This window comes from Watersipora subatra, chromosome 3 (genome assembly GCF_963576615.1).
Source record: "Watersipora subatra chromosome 3, tzWatSuba1.1, whole genome shotgun sequence".
Lineage (NCBI taxonomy): Eukaryota > Metazoa > Bryozoa > Gymnolaemata > Cheilostomatida > Watersiporidae > Watersipora > Watersipora subatra.
This window is the reverse complement of record NC_088710.1, coordinates 625,125-647,955: the sequence shown is the minus strand read 5'-3', so window position 1 is coordinate 647,955 and position 22,831 is coordinate 625,125. Positions and strand designations below refer to the sequence as shown.

Below are 22,831 nucleotides of genomic sequence, written 5' to 3'. Positions count from 1 at the left end.
GAGAGAGTGAACTTTCCAGTTATTTCTGGAAGATACGTAATCTCTTCGCTCCCATCTACCCACAGGGATGAATAATCATTCGCTTTGTACATGCCGATGAAGGCTGGCCTGAAATGATTCAAATATTTTAATAACTCTCGCATGCATGTCTGGCTGACAGTTAACCACTAGTAATAGTTAGTATTCAACTAAATATGAGTTAGAGTCAGTCAACTAGTCACTAGTAATAACAGTAATGAATCGATAAGTTCTCAACTAGTAAATATTAAAACTACTGAAACTTAGATGATTGAAAGTGATTAGGCAGTTTGTACTGCTCATAGTTGGCTCGTCTCATATAGACAACTCGTCTCTTGGAGACAACTTGTCTCTTGTAGACAACTCGTCTCTTGTACACAATACGTCCCTTACACAACTCATCCCTCAGACAACTCATCCCTTAGAAAACTCATTCCTCAGACAACTCGTCCCTCAGACAACTCATCCCCCAGAAAACTCATCACTTAGACAACTCATCCCTCAGACAACTCATCCCTCAAACAACTCATCTCTCGGGCAACTCGTCCCTTAGACAACTCATCCCTTAGACAACTCGTCCCTTAGACAACTCACCCCTTAGACAATTCATCTCTAAGACAACATCAGTTTTGCTGGCAGAAAGGTGACAAAAAATTTTAATCTGTTAGACTGACAATGCTTAGCTTTCGTTTCATACGATTTCAATAACTTGATAATGATGGTTATTTAGCAGTTTATAAGTTTACGACAAGCTATAATATAAGCTCTGCCAACTTTGAGCTTATCTAATACTTTTGTGGTAATGTGTAGACCTTGGTGTTTTAGCGCATACAGCCAGTTAGAAACAGATCTTATCTAATGAACTGCTGTAGACCATCTCTTACAAATGACTAAAGTCTCTCACTCTTCCCTCTCTTTGCTTCTCTCCCTCTCCCTTTCCCTCTCTCTCTCTCTCTCTTTCTCTCTCTCTCTCTCTCTCTCTCGACTCTCCTTTTTTTTCTCTACTTCTTTCCTTTTCATTTCCTTGCTACCTTCTGCTCTAACCCTTTTTCGACCCTTGCCCTTTTCTCTTTCTCTTGCTTCATCTCACTCTCTCTTTTTCACTTTCGGCCACAAACCCAATCAGCTACTATGTACAGAAAGGGTGATTTATGTGAACTCCTTCAGAGCTTTCCCAAGTAGCAGCTCAGTTTTAACTAATATGACATCCATTGCTTGGCACAGGCTTTTTAGTCATCCGAAACTCTTTGTGAGAAGTAGGAGTTTTTTGTCCACCTAAAACTCTAAATGGCGAGGAAGCAACTTCTTGAAGACAAATTTGAAACAACTACTGTATGTGGGTTCTGGTAACAGTATAATATCACCTAATTTTCATTTATAATTTCAGAAATTGTAAAAAGTTGTGAATCTAATCGTACAAAGTAGTTAGGAGATAAGCGTAAGGAGGTCATGAACCTATATTTATTGTCAGTTTATCAAGCTGAGCGCAAAGCATGACCTGCATCACCCTCCCAGCCACCAAGAGTAAAGACTTTAGACTACTATAGCCCTCGCAAGTTTAATTAAGTCTCTACATACTTTGATAGCTGACTGGCTAACTGGTGATTCAATTCAGCTGATGAAATGCTTGCTATCACTCCACCATCTTCTTGACAAGCCTCTTTAGCTGAATCCCAGGTGGTGAAAGCCTCTGACTCGAGGGTCCAGTAACAGATACTGTCTTCCTCAGTTTCTCCAAGAACAAAACTCTTGCTGATATGCTGACCAAACATGCACTGAGACGCCACCAGACAGAACCGAGCAACAGCTATGAGGGGCACAACTTGCCTCATCTTTGCTGTCAGGCAGAATCATCTGATGTGCTTGAAGATCAATATGCTGCCCATTAAATATTGAAGCGCCTTTTTTACCGTTTAGTGAGTAATAATTCGATGCAACAGTTCTCTTTAAAACTCTAACTTCCTTAGTATTACAGACACCAGCCAGTGACATTGTTCTAAACATAAATCAATAGAAGTGCTAAAAGGGCATAAAGAGATAATAAATTGTTTATTATATCCATGCCCTTGACACAGATGAAGAGAGAATAACTTATTGGGGCCTGAAACTGCTATAAGGTTATTAGAGGCTAAACATCCACAGAGCTTTTTATAAAGGCCTGTAGATGTGTATAGCACTACCTATAGCACAAAAATAGACAATGCAAAAAGCTGCAGGTATAATTATTATGAAATTGGGGCTGATTATGAGCCTACAAGAAGATATGCCTACAAGGGTATACAAGGGTAGATGATGGGAACTAGATGAACTGTATTTTGACGAAGCCATTATCTGCTTTTATTGTAAAAGAACAGGTATGTTTATTGCAAAGGAACAGGTATGTTTATTGCAAAGGAACAGGTATGTTTAGTGTAAAGGAGTAAGTATGTTCACTGCAAAGGAACAGGTATGTTTAGAGGCTACAAAATATTGAGCAAATATGATGCCAAGTTTTAGTCTGTAGGCATATAATAGGAGTAGCCTTACTGCAGTACATCAATAGCAACCATAGAAATAACATTGTCATGGCACAGCTCAATGACATATTAGGAGTAGTAGGGTAAACAGAATTGTTACAGACATTTCTTGTCAGGGACTATGCTGAGATAGGAGAGCAATAACAACTAGCGGTTGTGTAAGTCAGTTATTAGACTCTCTCCTCGTCAGAGTCCGTCTCGTACTCACTATCCGTCACGTACTCCCACTCATCATCATCTTCCTCTTCATTTTCTCTTTTTTTATTAGCTCTGCTCTCTACATTTCGGGATTCACCTTTCTTCTCTTCTTTCTGGATGACATCTCTTTGTTCATTGTTTATATTTTTATCTCCTTTGATTTTGCTTCCTGTTTTAGTCTCCTTACTTTTAGATTTGACTTTTTGCACTTTAATTGTGGTTGGAGCGCCATCAGGAGGCTTCTGCTTTACTGAAATAGTAAAATATTGTAATGACATTTGCCATGTATGCTTAGGTCAGTGTGAGGTGAAGTAAACATGAGGTAAGGTCAACATGTGGTGAGATGAACATGAAGTAAGGTCAACATGAGGTGAGATGAACATGAGGTAAGGTCAACATGAGGTGAGATGAACATGAGGTAAGGTCAACATGAGGTGAGATGAACGTGAGGTAAGGTCAATATGAGGTGAGATGAACATGAGGTAAGGTCAACATGAGGTGAGATGAACATGAGGTAAGGTCAACATGAGGTGAGATGAACATGAGGTAAGGTCAACATGAGGTGAGATGAACGTGAGGTAAGGTCAATATGAGGTGAAATGAACATGGAGTAAGGTCAACATGAGGTGAGATGAATGTGAGGTAAGGTCAACATGAGGTGAGATGAATGTGAGGTAAGGTCAATATGAGGTGAGATGAACATGAGGTAAGGTCAACATGAGGTGAGATGAACATGAGGTAAGGTCAACATGAGGTGAGATGAATGTGAGGTAAGGTCAATATGAGGTGAGATGAACATAAGGTAAGGTCAATATGAGGTGAGATGAACATGAGTTAAGGTCAACATGAGCGAATCAACCTGTGGCACAGACAGCACTAGTAAGTCGTCGAACATAAAATCGCATATTTACCTTTTGTTGCTGCTTAGTTAGGGTTCATAGATTTCAGTTTTTACTCTCACTTGTGATACAAAGCAAAGACCAGTCACAGCCTTTTTGTTCAAATGAGTTGTTTTAGAGCGTATGGCTATTCGATGCGCGCAAAGTCAAATATGTGTACTTACAGCAGGGAAGGAGTCGTGTTATCGTGCCTGCATCACACACAATCACCGCAACTAGCAGGGTTGTCAAGAACCCCATCCCCAATCCAACGAAAGTAAGGCTATTTGCAGCTTCGGTAGGCGTGTGATGAAATTCAGTCTTTATCTCTACCACTTCATCTGTTGAGCAAAATGGAACTGGTACAGAGCACATGGAGGCAACAGACAAAATGGAACTGGTACAGAGCACATGAAGGCATCAGACAAAATGAAACTGGTACAGAGCACATGAAGGCATCAGACAAAATGGAACTGGTACAGAGGACATGAAGGCATCAGACAAAATGGAACTGGTACAGAGGACATGAAGGCATCAGACAAAATGGAACTGGTACAGAGCACATGAAGGCATCAGACAAAATGGAACTGGTACAGAGCACATGAAGGCATCAGACAAATTGGAACTGGTACAGAGGACATGAAGGCATCAGACAAAATGGAACTGGTACAGAGCACATGAAGGCGTCAGACAAAATGGAACTGGTACAGAGCACATGAAGGCATCAGACAAAATGGAACTGGTACAGAGCACATGAAGGCATTAGACAAAATGGAACTGGTACAGAGCACATGAAGGCATCAGACAAAATGGAACTGGTACAGAGCACATGAAGGCATCAGACAAAATGGAACTGGTACAGAGCACATGAAGGCATCAGACAAAATGGAACTGGTACAGAGCACATGAAGGCATCAGGCAAAACCTTTCAACATAAATTTTATGGACCTGTGCCTGGGAATTCAAATTAAAAACTTTAAAGAAATCGGCATGAGACACATTTTATATTTGGTTGATTCTTTTTTTGCATGAAAAGCTCAAGGCTGCAATCACGTTCCTACGTGTGAAAACAAAAGAAATTTCTCATTTTCTCTGTAATTCCTTGTCTTATCGTTGCTGCTATAAAAACCTAAATACTTGACTGCCTAAAAATAGTGCATCTAAGTTTCCTGTTTAATAATGCTGCTGATCTATCAGCAAATCTAGAAAAATTACTATCAGTTCAAATCAAAAATCATTGAATAAAATAGTTTTTAGGGTGAAATTTAGATTAAGACACAAGAAAAATATAGCACAGGCCATTGTTGTATGAGCTAGAAGAACTTGCTATTAACTCTGACCAGAGTAAAGATATTCGCGGTTTAATATTTACTATTTTTTAAAAACCTTTTTTCTAGTATTCTGGTTAGAACTTTTTTTACAATATCAGTTCTTGCATTTTAATGATAAGCTGTCCGTCCAATCATTTCTATCTTGTCAATATGAATAAAGGAACTCATCTAAAGCCTATTTTATTGGGGTCTCAGGGGTCCACACTTAGTTCCCTAGAGTTATCGTCTCTATATTACATTCTACTTGGTGATGACGCAAACTCAAATGTACTTTTTTTAAAAAGCTAAGAAATTCAATAACAGTAATGGCCAGTAATCGAATATAATCAGCTGGTGTATTTTAGTAAATTACTTACAAAAACTGTAAAAGGTTTCAGGTTATTTTCAAAAGTAAATAAAAAGTGACCAGTAATACTACTTTAAAGTGATGTTAAGAAACTCAAATATTGAAAAAAGGCTAGCATTCAAGTATTTGACGATTATTCAGTAGAACTCTATGATTCTGAAGTCATACAGCAGTCAGTTATAATTATAATATTGTATAATATTATAAGAGACGTTATAATTTAATATCTCCCTATTTGCTATAAGATCTGTAAGACCATAACATGCATGTATACAAGATACGCACCATGTTTTTTATCCACATCGTAACAATGTCATAGAATTCGTAGAATATGGAAGCGCTACCAACTTAGAATAAAGTTTACTCATGCAAAAGAAAGTTTTACGAATTTGCCTGAAACTGACACCAAATTAGTCCGCTTAAAAGAACTAAACTTTTGAGAACAAGATCATTCGAATGCTGTTTGTTGACCAGCATCTAAACACACTGTATAACCTTTTCGCTGACTGTGTTGACCTTTTCGTAAACACACTGTATAATGGTGACATCAAAAACTTGCCTATTTATCACTGATAACTGACTCTCACAAAGTTGCAAAACATGTTATAAAGTATGAAGTTTAGACTAAACAAAGGTAAAGGTCACTAGCTCATCAGACACTCAGATGAATGACAACAATCGTTTAGACAAAATCAATAAGTATTCACCGTGATTGAAAACAAACACTAGAAGCAGGCTGCTCTCGTTCACTTACCTACGCAGCTGCCGGGCAGGTTAATCCATTGCAGAGTGTCTATATCGCAGTAGGCAATTCTCCAAGTGTCTCCATTGACGTAGACAAGCGGGGGGAGACAAGTATAGTTAACTTCTGTTCCCGACTGGATGAAGTCGGTGTCTCTGTACGCCCCCTCAATGTCTGGAGGCGTTGGTCCCTCACACTCAGTGGCTGTAACCAATTGTCTGTAGTTGTTAGTACACAGTAAACTTACCAAGTTAGTTTTAGCCAATGCTAGTTCTGACTTACCTATGCAAGCTTCTACATCCTCACTCCAAACTCCATCAGCTGTACAGGTCAAAGACTTTGAGGTAGATGTGTCTGAGAACTCGTAGCCACGATAACACTCAACTACGATGACGTCTTGAAACACTCCAACATCTGGAGTTACTGTTGCAAAAGGGACGCTGTATTTAGGACACTTTCGAGCTACAATAGCATTGGATCTATTGAGTTTTACAAGCCTCCCATACGACAGTGTGTAAAGCGTTACTGTAAAAATATTGGGCTTGAAGACCATGAAGGTCTAAGGCTAATGTAACAATCCTTCCATACGCGCCTTTCTATTTAACCACACCGCAGTTACCTTATTAGAAATAATCTAGTTCACCGTTCTATAACTTATTTCTGCTAGTTAAATTTCTGCACTATAGCCGGTGCTCATCAAGTAAGCTGATAAACCACTTATCAGTTTATCCAAGCGCAATGCTTCGCCGTTCCCGAATCCTGCTTAGCCCCACAGGCTATTAGGACACTCGTTGACACCTGTTTAAAGGTGCCCTTGCGTTGTTTAGGCACCCACTCAGTTTTGTACAGTGGTGTCTATCCATGGAAGCAGGAGGGCAGCAAGGCTAGGATTGTCTCATGCAAGTATTTTACTTCTGGTGTGTACTGCTTAATCTAATTTCATATTTGAAAATGGAAAACGCTTACAACAACCCAAAAGTAACTCAATTAACCCTTCAACGCTTGTAAAAGCAGCCAAGGCATTTACGCCGCTTCTATACTTTCTAGTCGAGAAACCATTTATGCTCTTCACTTTTAGTTTATCACCAGAGTCGTCTGTCCCTGATACTTCTATAGCTGTGAAGTCTTAACTAGCAAGCAGCCAGCGATACATGAAAACATCCTTAGCATCGCTAAAGATGTTTTGCTGACTAAAACCTAATCTAGTAGAACCAGCAGAGCTATATGTAGGTCAATCGTATCTCCCTATGTCTATAGTGTCTTTGTATGTCTATAATATCTCTGTATGTCTATAGTATCTCTGTATGTCTATAGTGTCTCAGTATGTCTATAGTATCTCTGTATGTCTATAGTATCTCTGTATGTCTATAGTATCTCTGTATGTCTATAGTATCTCTGTATGTTTATAGTATCTCTGTATGTCTATAGTATCTCTGTATGTCTATAGTATCTCTGTATGTCTATAGTATCTCTGTATGTCTATAGTATCTCTGTATGTCTATAGTATCTCTGTATGTCTATTATAGTGTCTCTGTATGTCTATAGTGTCTTTGTATGTCTATAATATCTCTGTATGTCTATAGTATCTCTGTATGTCTATAGTGTCTCTGTATGTCTATAGTATCTCTGTATGTCTATAGTATCTCTGTATGTCTATAGTATCTCCGTATGTCCATAGTATCTCCGTATGTCTATAGTATCTCCGTATGTCTATAGTATCTCCGTATGTCTATAGTACCTCTGTATGTCTATAGTATCTCCGTATGTCTATAGTATCTCCGTATGTCTACATATTTTATCCTTTGAGAAAGTTAAATATATAAATGAGTTTCAAACAATTATTACAGTTCTATTTGTACCAAAATAGCATTTGTTCTCCGTTCTCAGCATGTCTGTCTAAAACAGCAAGTTTTCTTAAATGGTTCTCAAGATACCATGGCTAGTTTTTGTCTCACTCGTTGACTGTAGAATTCAGCAAGGTTCTAATACAGTAATTTCATAGACATAGACTACCATATGTCATGATTTTGTTAGGTGAAATAGTAATCAAATTGAATCCTCGTAGAGCTGGCGTCAGATTGACCATTGAAATTATAGATAGCTGTTTAAAACATAACTGAAATTATAGATAGCTGTTTAAAACATAACTGAAATTATAGATAGCTGTTTAAAACATAACTGAAATTATAGATAGCTGTTTAAAACATAACTGAAATTATAGATAGCTGTTTAAAACAACTGAAATTATAGATAACTGTTTAAAACATAACTGAAATTATAGATAGCTGTTTAAAACATAACTGAAATTATAGATAGCTGTTTAAAACATAACTGAAATTATAGATAGCTGTTTAAAACAAAACTGAAATTATAGATAGCTGTTTAAAACATAACTGAAATTATAGATAGCTGTTTAAAACATAACTGAAATTATAGATAGCTGTTTAAAACAAAACTGAAAGTGTTAAATGTGAAAAAATTAAATAATAAACTGAAGATTAATTATTTAAATGTTTAAATAAACTGTATCAGATCAACTGGCTCTGCTGCTGGCCACTTGATCTGATATGCTGTTACTGCCAATGACTGCATCTCTCGAAGGTTGCCCTATTAAGCTATGCCAAAATCCATGACAAAAATTATTATGGAGCAAGCAGACATCATAATCGCATTGGGAGAAAAGACAATCCAATTGTACTCGCAATGCGAAGGAAAACAATCCACTCGTACTCGCATAGCGAGGGAAGACAATCCATTCGTACTCGCTCTACCGCTTTCACATTCCTTTCCCGTTTTATATTCTTATATTAATTTTAAAAGTTTTAAAATAAGAGTTTGTTATAAGTTTTCCATTTTATTTCATTTACTGGTTTTGGTATTTCAGCATGATTTTGTATTTACACCGAATATGTACACTTTTTTTATTTTGAGGATGTAAAGCGAGTGTAGTCACCGCTTATAAAATGAATACCCACGTATGCAAATTTGTCCCTCAGGGAGCCAGGTGCCATCTCTTGTACACCAAAACAGCTTGTCAATCTCATCGTCAGCAAAACTATAGCCAGGGTCACAATGGTAAAGGTCCATGTCTCCGTAGTTATCGACACCGGTTGTGGGTGAGGTGTCAGGAGAAGCGGGTTTAGGGCACTTGAGTTCTAAATAAAAATAGGCCATGAAATCGCTGGTGAAGAAACACTGAATTAGGTCGTGACAACGCGGCGAGCAATGTCATCAATATGGATATCACGTGACAAACCTTGGCAGCTGCCGGGGTTTTCAGACCAAGTTCCTCCAGGCAGACATTCTAATTGCTTCACTCTCTCACCATCAGAAAACAGAAAGCCATTATTGCAAGTGTATGTTACTATTTCTCCAACAGAGTTCTCCATCTTGTTTGCCCAAGCATTGTCTATCTCCATCTCATACAGATTCAGAGGCGGACATATGTCAGCTAGATTATGCAACAGAAACGAGTGTGATCAGCCATCTTATGTACTAGTTTCCCAACTAAACAGATTGGCATCATTGATAGAAGAGTGACTACGAGCGAACATATCGAAAAAAGGTAATTTTAGTCCGCTGTAATGGACATACCAACGCAGTTGCCAATCTCACTCCAGTAACCACCCTCCTGACATTCAATAGTGATACTGTGTCCAATCCCTTTAAACACATAATTCTCATCACACTCGTAAGTTATCTTTGCTCCAACATCTACTGGGAAGGTCAGTGTGCCTATTGGACCACCAAAGTTTATAGTCGGTGACTTGCCACATACTACAAGTAAAACAGTTGGAAACTTATAGTTGGTAAATAAGCGTACAATAGTTTTCCCTATATTTGCTAATGGCCATGCATGTTTATTTCCAGTTTATACCAACCGGGTTTACTTTCAGTTTAGACCAGCCATGTTTACTTTCAGTTTAGACAAACCATGTTTACTTTCAGTTTAGACAAGCCATGTTTACTTTCAGTCTAGACCAGCCGTGTTTACTTTCAGTTTATAACAGCCATGTTTGCTTTCAGTTTAGACAAGCCATGTTTACTTTCAGTTTAGACCAGCCATGTTTACTTTCAGTTTAGACCAGCCATGTTTACTTTCAGTTTAGACAAGCCATGTTTACTTTCAGTTTAGACAAGCCATGTTTACTTTCACTCTAGACCAGCCGTGTTTACTTTCAGTTTATAACAGCCATGTTTGCTTTCAGTTTAGACAAGCCATGTTTACTTTCAATTTAGACTAGCCATGTTTACTTTCAGTTTAGACAAACCATGTTTACTTTCAGTTTAGATAAGCCATGTTTATTTTCAGTTTAGACAAGCCATGTTTACTTTCAGTATAGACCAGCAATATTTACTTTCAGTTTAGACCAGCCATGTTTATTTCCAGTTTATACCAACCGGGTTTACTTTCAGTTTAGACAAGCCATGTTTACTTTCAGATTAGACAAGCCATGTTTACTTTCAGTCTAGACCAGCCATGTTTACTTTCAGTTTAGACAAACCATGTTTACTTTCAGTCTAGACCAGCCATATTTACTTTCAGTTTATACCAGCCATGTTTATCTTCAGTTTAGACCAGCCATGTTTACTTTCAGTTTAGACCAACCATGTTTACTTTCAGTTTAGACCAGCCATGTTTAATATAAGTTTAGGCCAGCAATGTTCACTTTCAGTTTAATTCAGATGTACACACAGCAAGTTGGCATTCGTTAATTATTGTTAAACTATTTCATCAATGCATTTGGACTTTAACAAATTATGACCTGTGATCTTCTGATGCAATTTTGCAAACAGAAAACATAAATAAGGAAATCACTCCTGATACAAGGATGGATAGTAATAACAAGAGATGGCTGACTGAGGTGACTGAAAAGAAGTAGAGTTTTAGCAAGTAGTTGTTGGTTTTTTAATTTAATTAAAATGTTTTAGTACTTTCCTCTATAAACTTGTAAGTTTGCATTATCTAGACATTTATCACAACGCTTTTTATGCCGTGTTTATAATGATCTTGACCGGCTGCATGATCCTTCCTTTTAGCTCTGCTTGTCTATCTCTTCTAAGACTTATCTTCTCTTAGTAGAGGTTTTACTTTTGGTCTAATAAAGTTATTATAGTTCTATATATCGTTTACCTAACTGTGACTTTCTCCTGTTTTAAATAATTCTATTAATGTTGAAGCACACTGGAGATATATGGAAGATCTTTTCTGGTTATTCCATAAGCCAAAACTAAGAGAGCCGTAAAACTTACCATTTTCATTGTTACGTGTACATGTAGTTAGTTGGTAGTCAGTATGCTTTAAAATAGATTATAAAACGTTTCAAAAGAAATAGCTTGTACTTAAAATAAAAACTTGATTTCTCTAAAAGAATAAAGCGATATTCAGAATAAAATCGATTCAAAAATAAAGTAGTTAAATTAGAATTTAAAGGAAAAAAGAATTTATATTACGAATGTCTTAACGGAAACATACTTGAATAAATAGTTGTGTTTTATGTTAATAGTGTGCTTTGCAGAGTTGTTGTTGCAAGATTGGTGATAGCACCAGTCTTGCAACAGCATCTCACAATGCTTCATGCTTCACCTCTAGAGAGCTTCAGCCTTGATAATTCATTCAAATTTTGTTTGGTTTTCTCCAGCATAGTCGCTGCCGTGTTTAGAAAGAAGTGATCCCACTCATAGTACTTTGTGTTCTCTATTTACTGCTTGAAGATGGTGTAGTCTAGGGCTCTATATATCTGCTAACTATTCCAGTGACACCTAAACAAGGAAGTGTGTAACGCTACAATACTGCACTAATATAATGTGTAACACTACAATACTGCACTAATATAATGTTTAATGCTACAATACTGCACTAATATAATGTGTAGCGCTGTAATACTGCTCTAATATAATGTGTAACGCTACAATACTGCACTAATATAATGTGTAACGCTACAATACTGCACTAATATAATTGCTGACAAGGCCGGGGCACTGTTTCTTCACTACAATTCAACATGTTTACTCTTTTTAGCAAAGATGCACAACAGATTGATCCGGTGCAGAAGGAGTCGGGTCAGCGCATTAACGAGCGGACTGTCCTTAGACTCTAAAATGTTTAACTGAGTTGCACAAAGAACTCGGTGCCTCAGTGTTGGTTGGTTCAGCAGACTATTCCACACTCGCGAAGTCAATATTTCATTCAATAAAAAAGACTGCAACAAGTAATCAGCTTGAGGACTTGCTTGAGGTTTTCTTGCAGACGTATGGCATCAGTTCATCGCAGTTTCTGTCTTTCCAAAACCCCTTCACGCTGGTTCTAGCGCACTTGTAGAACTCTGGGTAGCCTTCAGCGAAGTTGGTGAAGTTGGTACTGGTCGGTCCTTTCCAAACCCAGTCTCCTTCCGCATTCTCATGAATTCCAATCCAGAAATCCCGCTCATAGATCTCATAGCTGCAAACAGTTTAGAGTTGAATTTAGTTTCTGTGTTTAATAGGGATTCGTTCCCTCTTGTTATAACCCTTTAAATCTTATACAACTTATCATCCCACATTATCTGTGATTATTTAGACACGATGAGTAATTCCAACTTTGCTGAGGAGACTAAGGCTAAGAATATATTTAAAACTTATGCATGTTGAACTGCTACAACAAATGCAAGGTTCCTTACGTGACCGTCCCCAACCATTCAGCCTCTTCTATTGAGTCTATTAACACGAGGTGAGCTCGCTTCAGCTGGCAGAAGTCCTCCGCATACTCGTATCTAAGGCCAAGACTTCGGCCATTAGATACGTAGTAACAGGAGCCCTTAAACATGAGCCAACCCGGCTCACAACTGCTGTCTACAACGCATATGGATAAATTGCTTACTCTTAGCTATGAAAAAATAGATCACGGTTAAACCGCTCAAATCAATCAAATGTGTGATGATGACATCTGTGGTTGCAAAGAGACTGACAGAATAGAGACACGTAATGCTGCAACTTGAACACAATAGTGGATATCAACTATAGTAATGATATCAACTTGAACACAATAGCCGATATCAACTATAGTAATGATATCAACTTGAACACAATAGTGGATATCAACTATAGAAATGATAGCAACTAGCGATGTCATTTCTGGTTGTCCGATCACCTCAGCCATAAAAAACAAATACAAATAATAAAAAATAGCGATATCGTTTGATAAAATCTAGTAAAATTGTGAGTAAATTCATTTATTTTATTGAAACAATTCATGAGTGCAGTAAATACGTTTTATTTCTTTATTTGGAATCTGGTAGAGCGCCTGAAAACAAGACAAAGATTATTCATCTCATCAGAGATACTTTAGCATTTAAAATTTTTTTAGCATTAATAGTTCATTTCTAGTTAGCGGTATGGCAGTGGTGGGAGTGGTGGGAGTGGTGGGAGTGGTGGCAGTGGTGGCAGTGGTGGCAGTGGTGGGAGTGGTGGAAGTGGTGGCAGTGGTGGCAGTGGTGGCAGTGGTGGCAGTGATGGCAGTGGTGGCAGTGGTGGCAGTGGTGGCAGTGGTGGCAGTGGTGGCAGTGGTGGCAGTGGTGGCAGTGGTGGCAGTGGTGGCAGTGGTGGGAGTGGTGGCAGTGGTGGGAGTGGTGGGAGTGGTGGGAGTGGTGGGAGTGGTGGGAGTGGTGGGAGTGGTGGGAGTGGTGGGAGTGGTGAGAGTGGTGGTAGTGGTGGGAGTGGTGGGAGTGGTGGCAGTGGTGGCAGTGGTGGAAGTGGTGGCAGTGGTGGCAGTGGTGGCAGTGGTGGCAGTGATGGCAGTGGTGGCAGTGGTGGCAGTGGTGGCAGTGGTGGCAGTGGTGGCAGTGGTGGCAGTGGTGGCAGTGGTGGCAGTGGTGGCAGTGGTGGCAGTGGTGGCAGTGGTGGGAGTGGTGGGAGTGGTGGGAGTGGTGGGAGTGGTGGGAGTGGTGGGAGTGGTGGGAGTGGTGGGAGTGGTGGGAGTGGTGGGAGTGGTGGGAGTGGTGGGAGTGGTGGGAGTGGTGGGAGTGGTGGGAGTGGTGGGAGTGGTGGGAGTGGTGGGAGTGGTGGGAGTGGTGGGAGTGGTGGGAGTGGTGGGAGTGGTGAGAGTGGTGAGAGTGGTGAGAGTGGTGAGAGTGGTGAGAGTGGTGAGAGTGGTGAGAGTGGTGAGAGTGGTGAGAGTGGTGAGAGTGGTGAGAGTGGTGAGAGTGGTGAGAGTGGTGAGAGTGGTGAGAGTGGTGAGAGTGGTGAGAGTGGTGAGAGTGGTGAGAGTGGTGAGAGTGGTGGCAGTGGTGGGAGTGGTGGGAGTGGTGGCAGTGGTGGCAGTGGTGGCAGTGGTGGAAGTGGTGGCAGTGGTGGCAGTGGTGGCAGTGGTGGCAGTGATGGCAGTGGTGGCAGTGGTGGCAGTGGTGGCAGTGGTGGCAGTGGTGGCAGTGGTGGCAGTGGTGGCAGTGGTGGCAGTGGTGGCAGTGGTGGCAGTGGTGGCAGTGGTGGCAGTGGTGGCAGTGGTGGCAGTGGTGGCAGTGGTGGGAGTGGTGGCAGTGGTGGGAGTGGTGGGAGTAGTGGCAGTGGTGGCAGTGGAGGCAGTGGTGGTAGTGGTGGCAGTGGTGGCAGTGGTGGGAGTGGTGGGAGTGGTGGGAGTGGTGGGAGTGGTGGGAGTGGTGACAGTGGTGGGAGTGGTGGCAGTGGTGGCAGTGGTGGCTGTGGTGGCAGTGGTGGCAGTGGTGGGAGTGGTGGCAGTGGTAGCAGTGGTGGCAGTGGTGGCAGTGGTGGCAGTGGTGGCAGTGGTGGCAGTGGTGGGAGTGGTGGGAGTGGTGGCAGTGGTGGCAGTGGTGGCAGTGGTGGCAGTGGTGGCAGTGGTGGGGGTGGTGGCAGTGGTAGCAGTGGTGGCAGTGGTGGCAGTGGTGGCAGTGGTGGCAGTGGTGGAAGTGGTGGCAGTGGTGGCAGTGGTGGCAGTGGTGGCAGTGGTGGCAGTGGTGCCAGTGGTGGCAGTGGTGGCAGTGGTGGCAGTGGTGGAAGTGGTGGCAGTGGTGGGAGTGGTGGGAGTGGTGGCAGTGGTGGAAGTGGTGGCAGTGGTGGCAGTGGTGGGAGTGGTGGGAGTGGTGGGAGTGGTGGCAGTGGTGGAAGTGGTGGCAGCGGTGGGAGTGGTGGCAGCGGTGGCAGCGGTGGCAGCGGTGGGAGTGGTGGCAGTGGTGGCAGTGGTGGCAGTGGTGGCAGTGGTGGCAGTGGTGGAAGTGGTGGCAGTGGTGGCAGTGGTGGCAGTGGTGGCAGTGGTGGCAGTGGTGGCAGTGGTGGCAGTGGTGGCAGTGGTGGCAGTGGTGGCAGTGGTGGCAGTGGTAGCAGTGGTGGCAGTGGTGGCAGTGGTGGCAGTGGTGGGAGTGGTGGCAGTGGTGGCAGTGGTGGCAGTGGTGGCAGTGGTGGCAGTGGTGGGGTGGTGGCAGTGGTGGGAGTGGTGGCAGTGGTGGCAGTGGTGGCAGTGGTGGCAGTGGTGGCAGTGGTGGGAGTGGTGGGAGTGCTGGGAGTGGTGGCAGTGGTAGCAGTGGTGGCAGTGGTGGCAGTGGTGGAAGTGGTGGCAGTGGTGGGAGTGGTGGCAGTGGTGGCAGTGGTGGCAGTGGTGGCAGTGGTGGCAGTGGTGGCAGTGGTGGCAGTGGTGGCAGTGGTGGCAGTGGTAGCAGTGGTGGCAGTGGTGGCAGTGGTGGCAGTGGTGGCAGTGGTGGCAGTGGTGGCAGTGGTGGCAGTGGTGGCAGTGGTGGCAGTGGTGGCAGTGGTGGCAGTGGTGGCAGTGGTGGCAGTGGTGGCAGTGGTGGGGGTGGTGGCAGTGGTAGCAGTGGTGGCAGTGGTGGCAGTGGTGGCAGTGGTGGCAGTGATGGCAGTGGTGGCAGTGGTGGCAGTGGTGGCAGTGGTGGCAGTGGTGGCAGTGGTGGCAGTGGTGGCAGTGGTAGCAGTGGTGGCAGTGGTGGCAGTGGTGGCAGTGGTGGGAGTGGTGGCAGTGGTTGCAGTGGTTGCAGTGGTGGCAGTGGTGGAAGTGGTGGCAGTGGTGGGAGTGGTGGGAGTGGTGGCAGTGGTGGCAGTGGTGGCAGTGGTGGCAGTGGTGGCAGTGGTGGCAGTGGTGGCAGTGGTGGCAGTGATGGCAGTGGTGGCAGTGGTGGCAGTGGTGGCAGTGGTGGCAGTGGTGGCAGTGGTGGCAGTGGTGGCAGTGGTGGGAGTGGTGGCAGTGGTGGGAGCGGTGGGAGCGGTGGGAGCGGTGGCAGTGGTGGCAGTGGTGGCAGTGGTGGCAGTGGTGGCAGTGGTGGCAGTGGTGGCAGTGGTGGGAGTACAAGTTCATGCTTTCACTCTCTTAACTGATTAGAGACCTATTGATATCTATTGGTACTAAACATCACAGAATGTAGCCTTGAAGTGAAACGTACAAAAAGAAAGGTTTGAATAGAAACTTACCATCGCAGCCTGAAAGTGCGATCTCAAAGTCCCATTGCCCATCCAAACCACAAGTTATTGTTTTCTCTTTATAACCTCCAGGAAAGAGATAGGTATCGTCGGTGCAGTTATAAGTAGCATTGTATCCAACAAAGTGCACTCCAATTGAATCAAGTAACATCGTGTTCTCAGGGCTCAGGTTCCTGCAGGTTGTTGCTATAAACAAAAAGACTTTCTAGTAATGCTGCTTATTTGATTATAATAAAGTTCTGGGGTATCAACACTCTGGAATATCAGCTAAACTGCAGTAGTAAAAGAGCATTATAAGGTATAGCAGCAGCGTAAGAAAATAAAATATAAGGTAAGTTAGCGGCACATGTAAGTTCAATATAAAGTGTGTGCGCATGCGCGTGCATATGTGTGCATTATAAGTGAAGTAAGTGTTGTATGCAAGTACAACATAAAGAAAGTAAGTGTTGTATAAAAGTACAATGTAAAGAAAGTAAGCGTTGCATGTAAGTAAAATACAGGGAAAGCAAACGTTGTAAGTACAATACAAGGAAAGTAAGTGTTGTAAGTATAATATAAGGAAAGTAAGTGTCGTTTGTAGTTGCAGTAGCTGTAGATGACTACTGTAGCTACAGACTGTAGTGTCCAAACGATTCAAATCATGGAATTTCTCTTCCAGGAAACGTGCATAGTAGGGAAAAAGCTTACGAATGCATTGGGCCACTGAGCTATCCCAGTCATGAGGAATGTCAGAAGAAGAACTTTTTAGGCACTTCGGAGTTGTTCCATAAACGCTCTGAGAGTTGAGATAACCAGGTAAACACCACCATGACTGATAATCACCGACTCTATTTTGCAAGGTAGTTGCACTTCGAGTTCCTGAACTTGTTACGACGGGGTTCTCACAGAAGATGGCTGCAGTAAATGATGTTAGTAAACCAAGATGTTAATAGAGCCAACAGCCTAAACCATAGCTGTGCTCCAAAAACTGTTATCAATAACTTTAATTATCTTACATAAAAGGTATATCTATCAAACTTAGCGAAGAACCTAGAGAATTCATCTTGCTAGATTTGCATTTAAGAACATTGTCCATTATAATAGACAATAGAAACTCAAAGAGAACAGACAAATTAATAGATTCTTGTAACTAGGTAAAGAAGTACCTTCACGGCTCAGACAGGTAAAATTTAATACGGGTAGAAAAGTTAGGTGGAGTACACAGGAGGAGACAGCTGCTATGCGGAAAAATATTAAACTGGAACTAATTGCATATATGCCTGTAAGAGCTAGAGTCACCTGTGCAGTTGAGCGATTCAACGGTTTCTTGTGGCCTCCACTCCAGATCCTCTCCCGAACAAGTTATAGTTTTAGACTCGAGGCCATCAGGAAACACATAGCCCTCATTACAAGTGTATGTAATCTCGGATTCATATAGAGTGGAAGTGGTGTCCAGTGTGCCATGTTGAAGGTAGATCGGAGGCGGACATCTAAGCACTGTAAGTCAATGCGTTATTTCTAGTGGTTGAGAAATTACTTTTGGCAAAATTATAAACTGTTCGCCAAGAGGCAACAATGTTTGTCAATAATGGTGGAACAGATAGTAAAGAATACGATGCTGACCTTGACACGGCTGTAGAGGAGGGTGCCATTCACCATTGCCTTCGCAGTGGAAGAGCATGTCAGCGATGCCGGGACTGAACCAGGTGTGGTTGTCGCATCCGTAGTGGACGATGTCATTCACAAAATGATCATCTGAGTTTCTGTGAGTGTATGCAGGAGGCTCAATGAGATCACACTCGATTTCTACAGTGCACAAGTAATGCTTAACGAGAAGTCATAGCTGAAACCATTATAAGGAGGATATATAGCATGATGTGTATTCAAGACTACATGTAGGTCTGTCTGAAAGACTGCAAAACAGATTTCTAAAACTAAAACTAAAAATAAAAATCATATTTTTTAGCAAGGGGTATCAAAACAACCCATATGTGTAGGAAAAGTATCTGACAACTTGACAAAAGAAATTTAGAGGAGCAACAGCAATGAACTGGCAGCAATAACATGGCAGCAATAACACGGCAGCAATAACACGGCAGCAATAACACGGCAGAAATAACACGGCAGAAATAAAACGGCAGCAATAACACGGCAGCAATAACACGGCAGCAATAACACGGCAGAAATAACACGGCAGAAATAACACGGCAGAAATAACACGGCAGCAATAACACGGCAGCAATAACACGGCAGCAATAACACGGCAGCAATAACACGGCAGCAATAACACGGCAGCAATAACATGGCAGCAATAACACGGCAGCAATAACACGGCAACAATAACAAGGCAGCAATAACACGGCAACAATAACATGGCAGCAATAACACGGCAGCAATAACATGGCAGCAATAACACGGCAGCAATAACACGGCAACAATAACACGGCAGCAATAACATGGCAGCAATAACATGGCAGCAATAACATGGCAGCAATAACACGGCAGCAATAACAAGGCAGCAATAACACGGCAGCAATAACACGGCAGCAATAACATGGCAGCAATAACACGGCAACAATAACATGGCAGCAATAACATGGCAGCAATAACATGGCAGCAATAACAGGGCAGCAATAACACGGCAACAATAACACGGCGGCAATAACATGGCAGCAATAACACGGCAGCAATAACACGGCAACAATAACAAGGCAGCAATAACACGGCAGCAATAACATGGCAGCAATAACATGGCAGCAATAACATGGCAGCAATAACATGGCAGCAATAACATGGCAGCAATAACATGGCAACAATAACACCGCAGCAATAACATGGCAGCAATAACACGGCAACAATAACAAGGCAGCAATAACACGGCAGCAATAACATGGCAGCAATAACACGGCAGCAATAACACGGCAGCAATAACATGGCAGCAATAACATGGCAGCAATAACATGGCAACAATAACACGGCAGCAATAACACGGCAGCAATAACACGGCAACAATAACATGGCAGCAATAACATGGCAGCAATAACATGGCAGCAATAACACGGCAACAATAACACGGCAGCAATAACATGGCAGCAATAACACGGCAACAATAACATGGCAGCAATAACATGGCAGCAATAACAAGGCAGCAATAACACGGCAACAATAACATGGCAACAATAACATGGCAGCAATAACATGGCAACAATAACACGGCAGCAATAACACGGCAGCAATAACACGGCAACAATAACACGGCAGCAATAACATGGCAGCAATAACACGGCAACAATAACACGGCAGCAATAACATGGCAGCAATAACAAGGCAGCAATAACACGGCAGCAATAACACGGCAGCAATAACATGGCAGCAATAACATGGCAGCAATAACATGGCAACAATAACATGGCAACAATAACATGGCAGCAATAGCAAGGCAGCAATAACGCGGCAGCAATAACATGGCAGCAATAACATGGCAGCAATAACATGGCAGCAATAACATGGCAGCAATAACATGGCAGCAATAACATGGCAACAATAACATGGCAGCAATAACAAGGCAGCAATAACATGGCAACAATAACATGGCAGCAATAACACGGCAGCAATAACACGGCAGCAATAACACGGCAGCAATAACACGGCAGCAATAACAAGGCAGCAATAACCAAGAGGAGGAAATCACCCACAACTATCTTACCCTTGCAGTCACGAGCAGGGAAACTCCAAACGTTGGGAGGAAGGCAGGATAACTCTTGCACAGTTGTTCTGACAGTCACATGGAAGCCACTCTCACAGATAAAGGTGACGCTTTCTCCAGAATAAAGTGGCATTTCTTTAGACTGTATAGAATGTTCTACTGATATTGAAGGGCACCTCATATACGGTTCTCGGTCTAGGAAAGGAAGCAAATGCGAGCAATCAAATTACATAAAGGGAGGTATTTATTAAAAGAAGTAGAAGTTGTCTTACCCTAAGTCCCTGTTGCTGACAGCTACATAATATATACAGTAATGCCAGTACAGTTGTTACTAAATCTCTAGTCAGGGTGCAAAAAAGTTGTCATTACTTTAGTATAGATTGTAATGTCTAATTGGTTGTATGGTCTAATAGGGAATTATTAACTCACGTAAGACATGATAAATTTTGACCTGCAGTGAACGCTACAGGGCCTTGTAGGCACCAACAACTACTTACCTAAGCTACACAGAAGGTCATAAATATGTCCTTTGGCATCCATATGGGTCATCTCCCAATCTCCAGTGCCATCCGCCAATGCCATGTGGGCACCATTTCCTGCAGATATTGCAGGAGTGTAGCTGGAGCTATCGCTAACCCACCTCCAGCCTTCCACAGTTTTACGATAGCCAATGAAAGCGGGCCTGTTACGATAACATAACCAGCTTTCATAATCATTATACTAGTTACTAATTATTGATCTTTGCAATGTTTCTATACAAAATGCTGAGCATGATTTTGCCTCTAACAAGTATTTGCCTCTACATGCAGTAATACCAGAGCCTCTTGCATACACCCTTCCCTACCTGTAGGTGCATTTGTAGTTAATACAAACTTACAGCGTAAGTGATGAATGATAAGGCGCATAAAATGGTTGGCTAATAAAAAAGATATTCATGATAAGCGTATTCATGACAAACGAAGGTTTTTATTGGTAATCTTCCAATATATTTCAATTCAAGGTAATTAAGTATTTTAGTTGGATTTTTGTGTAAAGACCAGCATAATACACCATCTTAGTTTATAGATGGGGTCACCGCTAATTCTATTTTATAGATGGGGTCACCGCTAATTCTATTTTATAAATGGGGTCACCGCCAATTCTATTTTATAAATGGGGTCACCGCTAATTCTATCTTATACCGAACTTGTAGTTCATTTTTAGTTTTATATGTCTGCATTGTGATTTGTTCATAATTGTCAATTGTTTTAATAATATATTCTTACGAGCGACAGTTTTTAGAATTCTAGGGTGTAGTTGTGAACACGTCTCAACTCGTGCAGGAAACACTAGACACAATATCGTAAAGCATTCACCTGTCCAAGTTTTGAGCAACCTCCAAGTTGGCACTCGCTGATTCAATAATTGCGATACTACCAGTCTGGTTGGCGCAGACTGTTTCCGCTGACGCCCAGTTGGAGTAGCTACCTGCGCTGATCAACCAATAGCATTTTCCATCGACAATGAAGGCTCTCTCGACCTCCTCTCCGGTCATACAGTCTCCTAAATGTAAACAGTTACTTAGCTCTTTTGTTTGCAGGTCAAAGTTTCAGGAGTTTCATATGTTTATATGACTTTTAGTTAAACACTCACTAAAACAAATGACCCCAAGTCTGGTCGGGAATTACGGTGGAAAGATGACTCATAGCGAAGATCATGATGAAAGGATGATGCAATGACAAGCAGTATCTAATCGTAGATAATGGCATCGCAGGTAGGTGTGATGTTACATAGACATGATGGTAAGTAATATTACATAAGCTTCATTTTGTTGCATTAGCTAATGTTAGATTGCATTACTTCATGGTATACTAGGTTATGCTGTAATATGTTATGTTACCGTATAAGTTACTTTTTATTATTATTAGCCAAATGTCCGGCATTGCACGGGTATTAAAAAACAGCTTATAAACAATGGCAGGTAGTATAGTTGCCATCGGTTAATTTGAGTTAGCTAGTATTTATGTTGCTAAAGTTACTAATAAGAACCGTGTGAGCAAGCTTTAGTGACATTGCACGTAACGCACGGCAAAGTCACTATGCGTATTTTAACCCAAATTATGACTCATATTGCCCAATAAGTCAATTACATGCCAATTGGTTAGCTTGTCCCATAGATATAGCTTGTCCCATAGCCATAGAGATTTACTATATCTATGGCTTGTCCCCTTGTGAACGGGAAGTTCTGAGATCAAGTCTTCTGCGATACGGACTTTCATTGCTAGTTTTAATGGCTATAGCTGGACAGACAGACAGACACCGAACGATGACAGACGATGACAAACTTTGAGATTAAATTTTATATATATATTGCTAGTATGCTTGCAGTCCCGTGTACTGTGAGAGATCATTGTGTGTAACCAGTACATGCAGAATTACACTGATTTGTTGCACAGGTGGTTTAGTGGCACAGTTGGTAATGTGGTTGGCTGCAAATTGGAATATCTGAGTTCAATCCCCAAGCAAGGCAATTTTTTCCTAACACTCTTGGTATAACTTTGGACAGATGAAAGCAACTCCTATTATAGTCAAGATTACATTTTGTTAATTTATTTTATTATGTGATACGTTGGATTAAATTACTCTACGTTATGTTAGGTTGTGTTACTTGGTGTTATGTTATGACAAGTATGTCGTGTATAAGTCTAACCTACACGTG

The 22,831-nt window shown here is 41.8% G+C and overlaps 1 protein-coding gene across 1 annotated transcript; it reads right to left on the bottom strand.

Moving 5' to 3' along the window:
- Positions 1 to 2,523: 2,523 nt before the first annotated feature.
- On the bottom strand, positions 2,524 to 21,667 carry LOC137392304 (sushi, von Willebrand factor type A, EGF and pentraxin domain-containing protein 1-like). Its single transcript, XM_068078974.1, has 16 exons — positions 21,489 to 21,667; positions 20,631 to 20,815; positions 20,134 to 20,328; positions 18,051 to 18,233; positions 17,727 to 17,924; positions 17,136 to 17,342; positions 16,440 to 16,634; positions 12,689 to 12,860; positions 12,263 to 12,471; positions 9,624 to 9,806; positions 9,286 to 9,480; positions 9,005 to 9,184; positions 6,312 to 6,491; positions 6,042 to 6,233; positions 3,796 to 3,951; positions 2,524 to 2,982 (listed from the first exon to the last, which is right to left on the bottom strand). Exons 1-16 carry the CDS (start codon positions 21,665 to 21,667, stop codon positions 2,705 to 2,707), a joined length of 3,087 nt encoding a protein of 1,028 aa, XP_067935075.1. The 3' UTR covers positions 2,524 to 2,704.
- Positions 21,668 to 22,831: the final 1,164 nt, after the last annotated feature.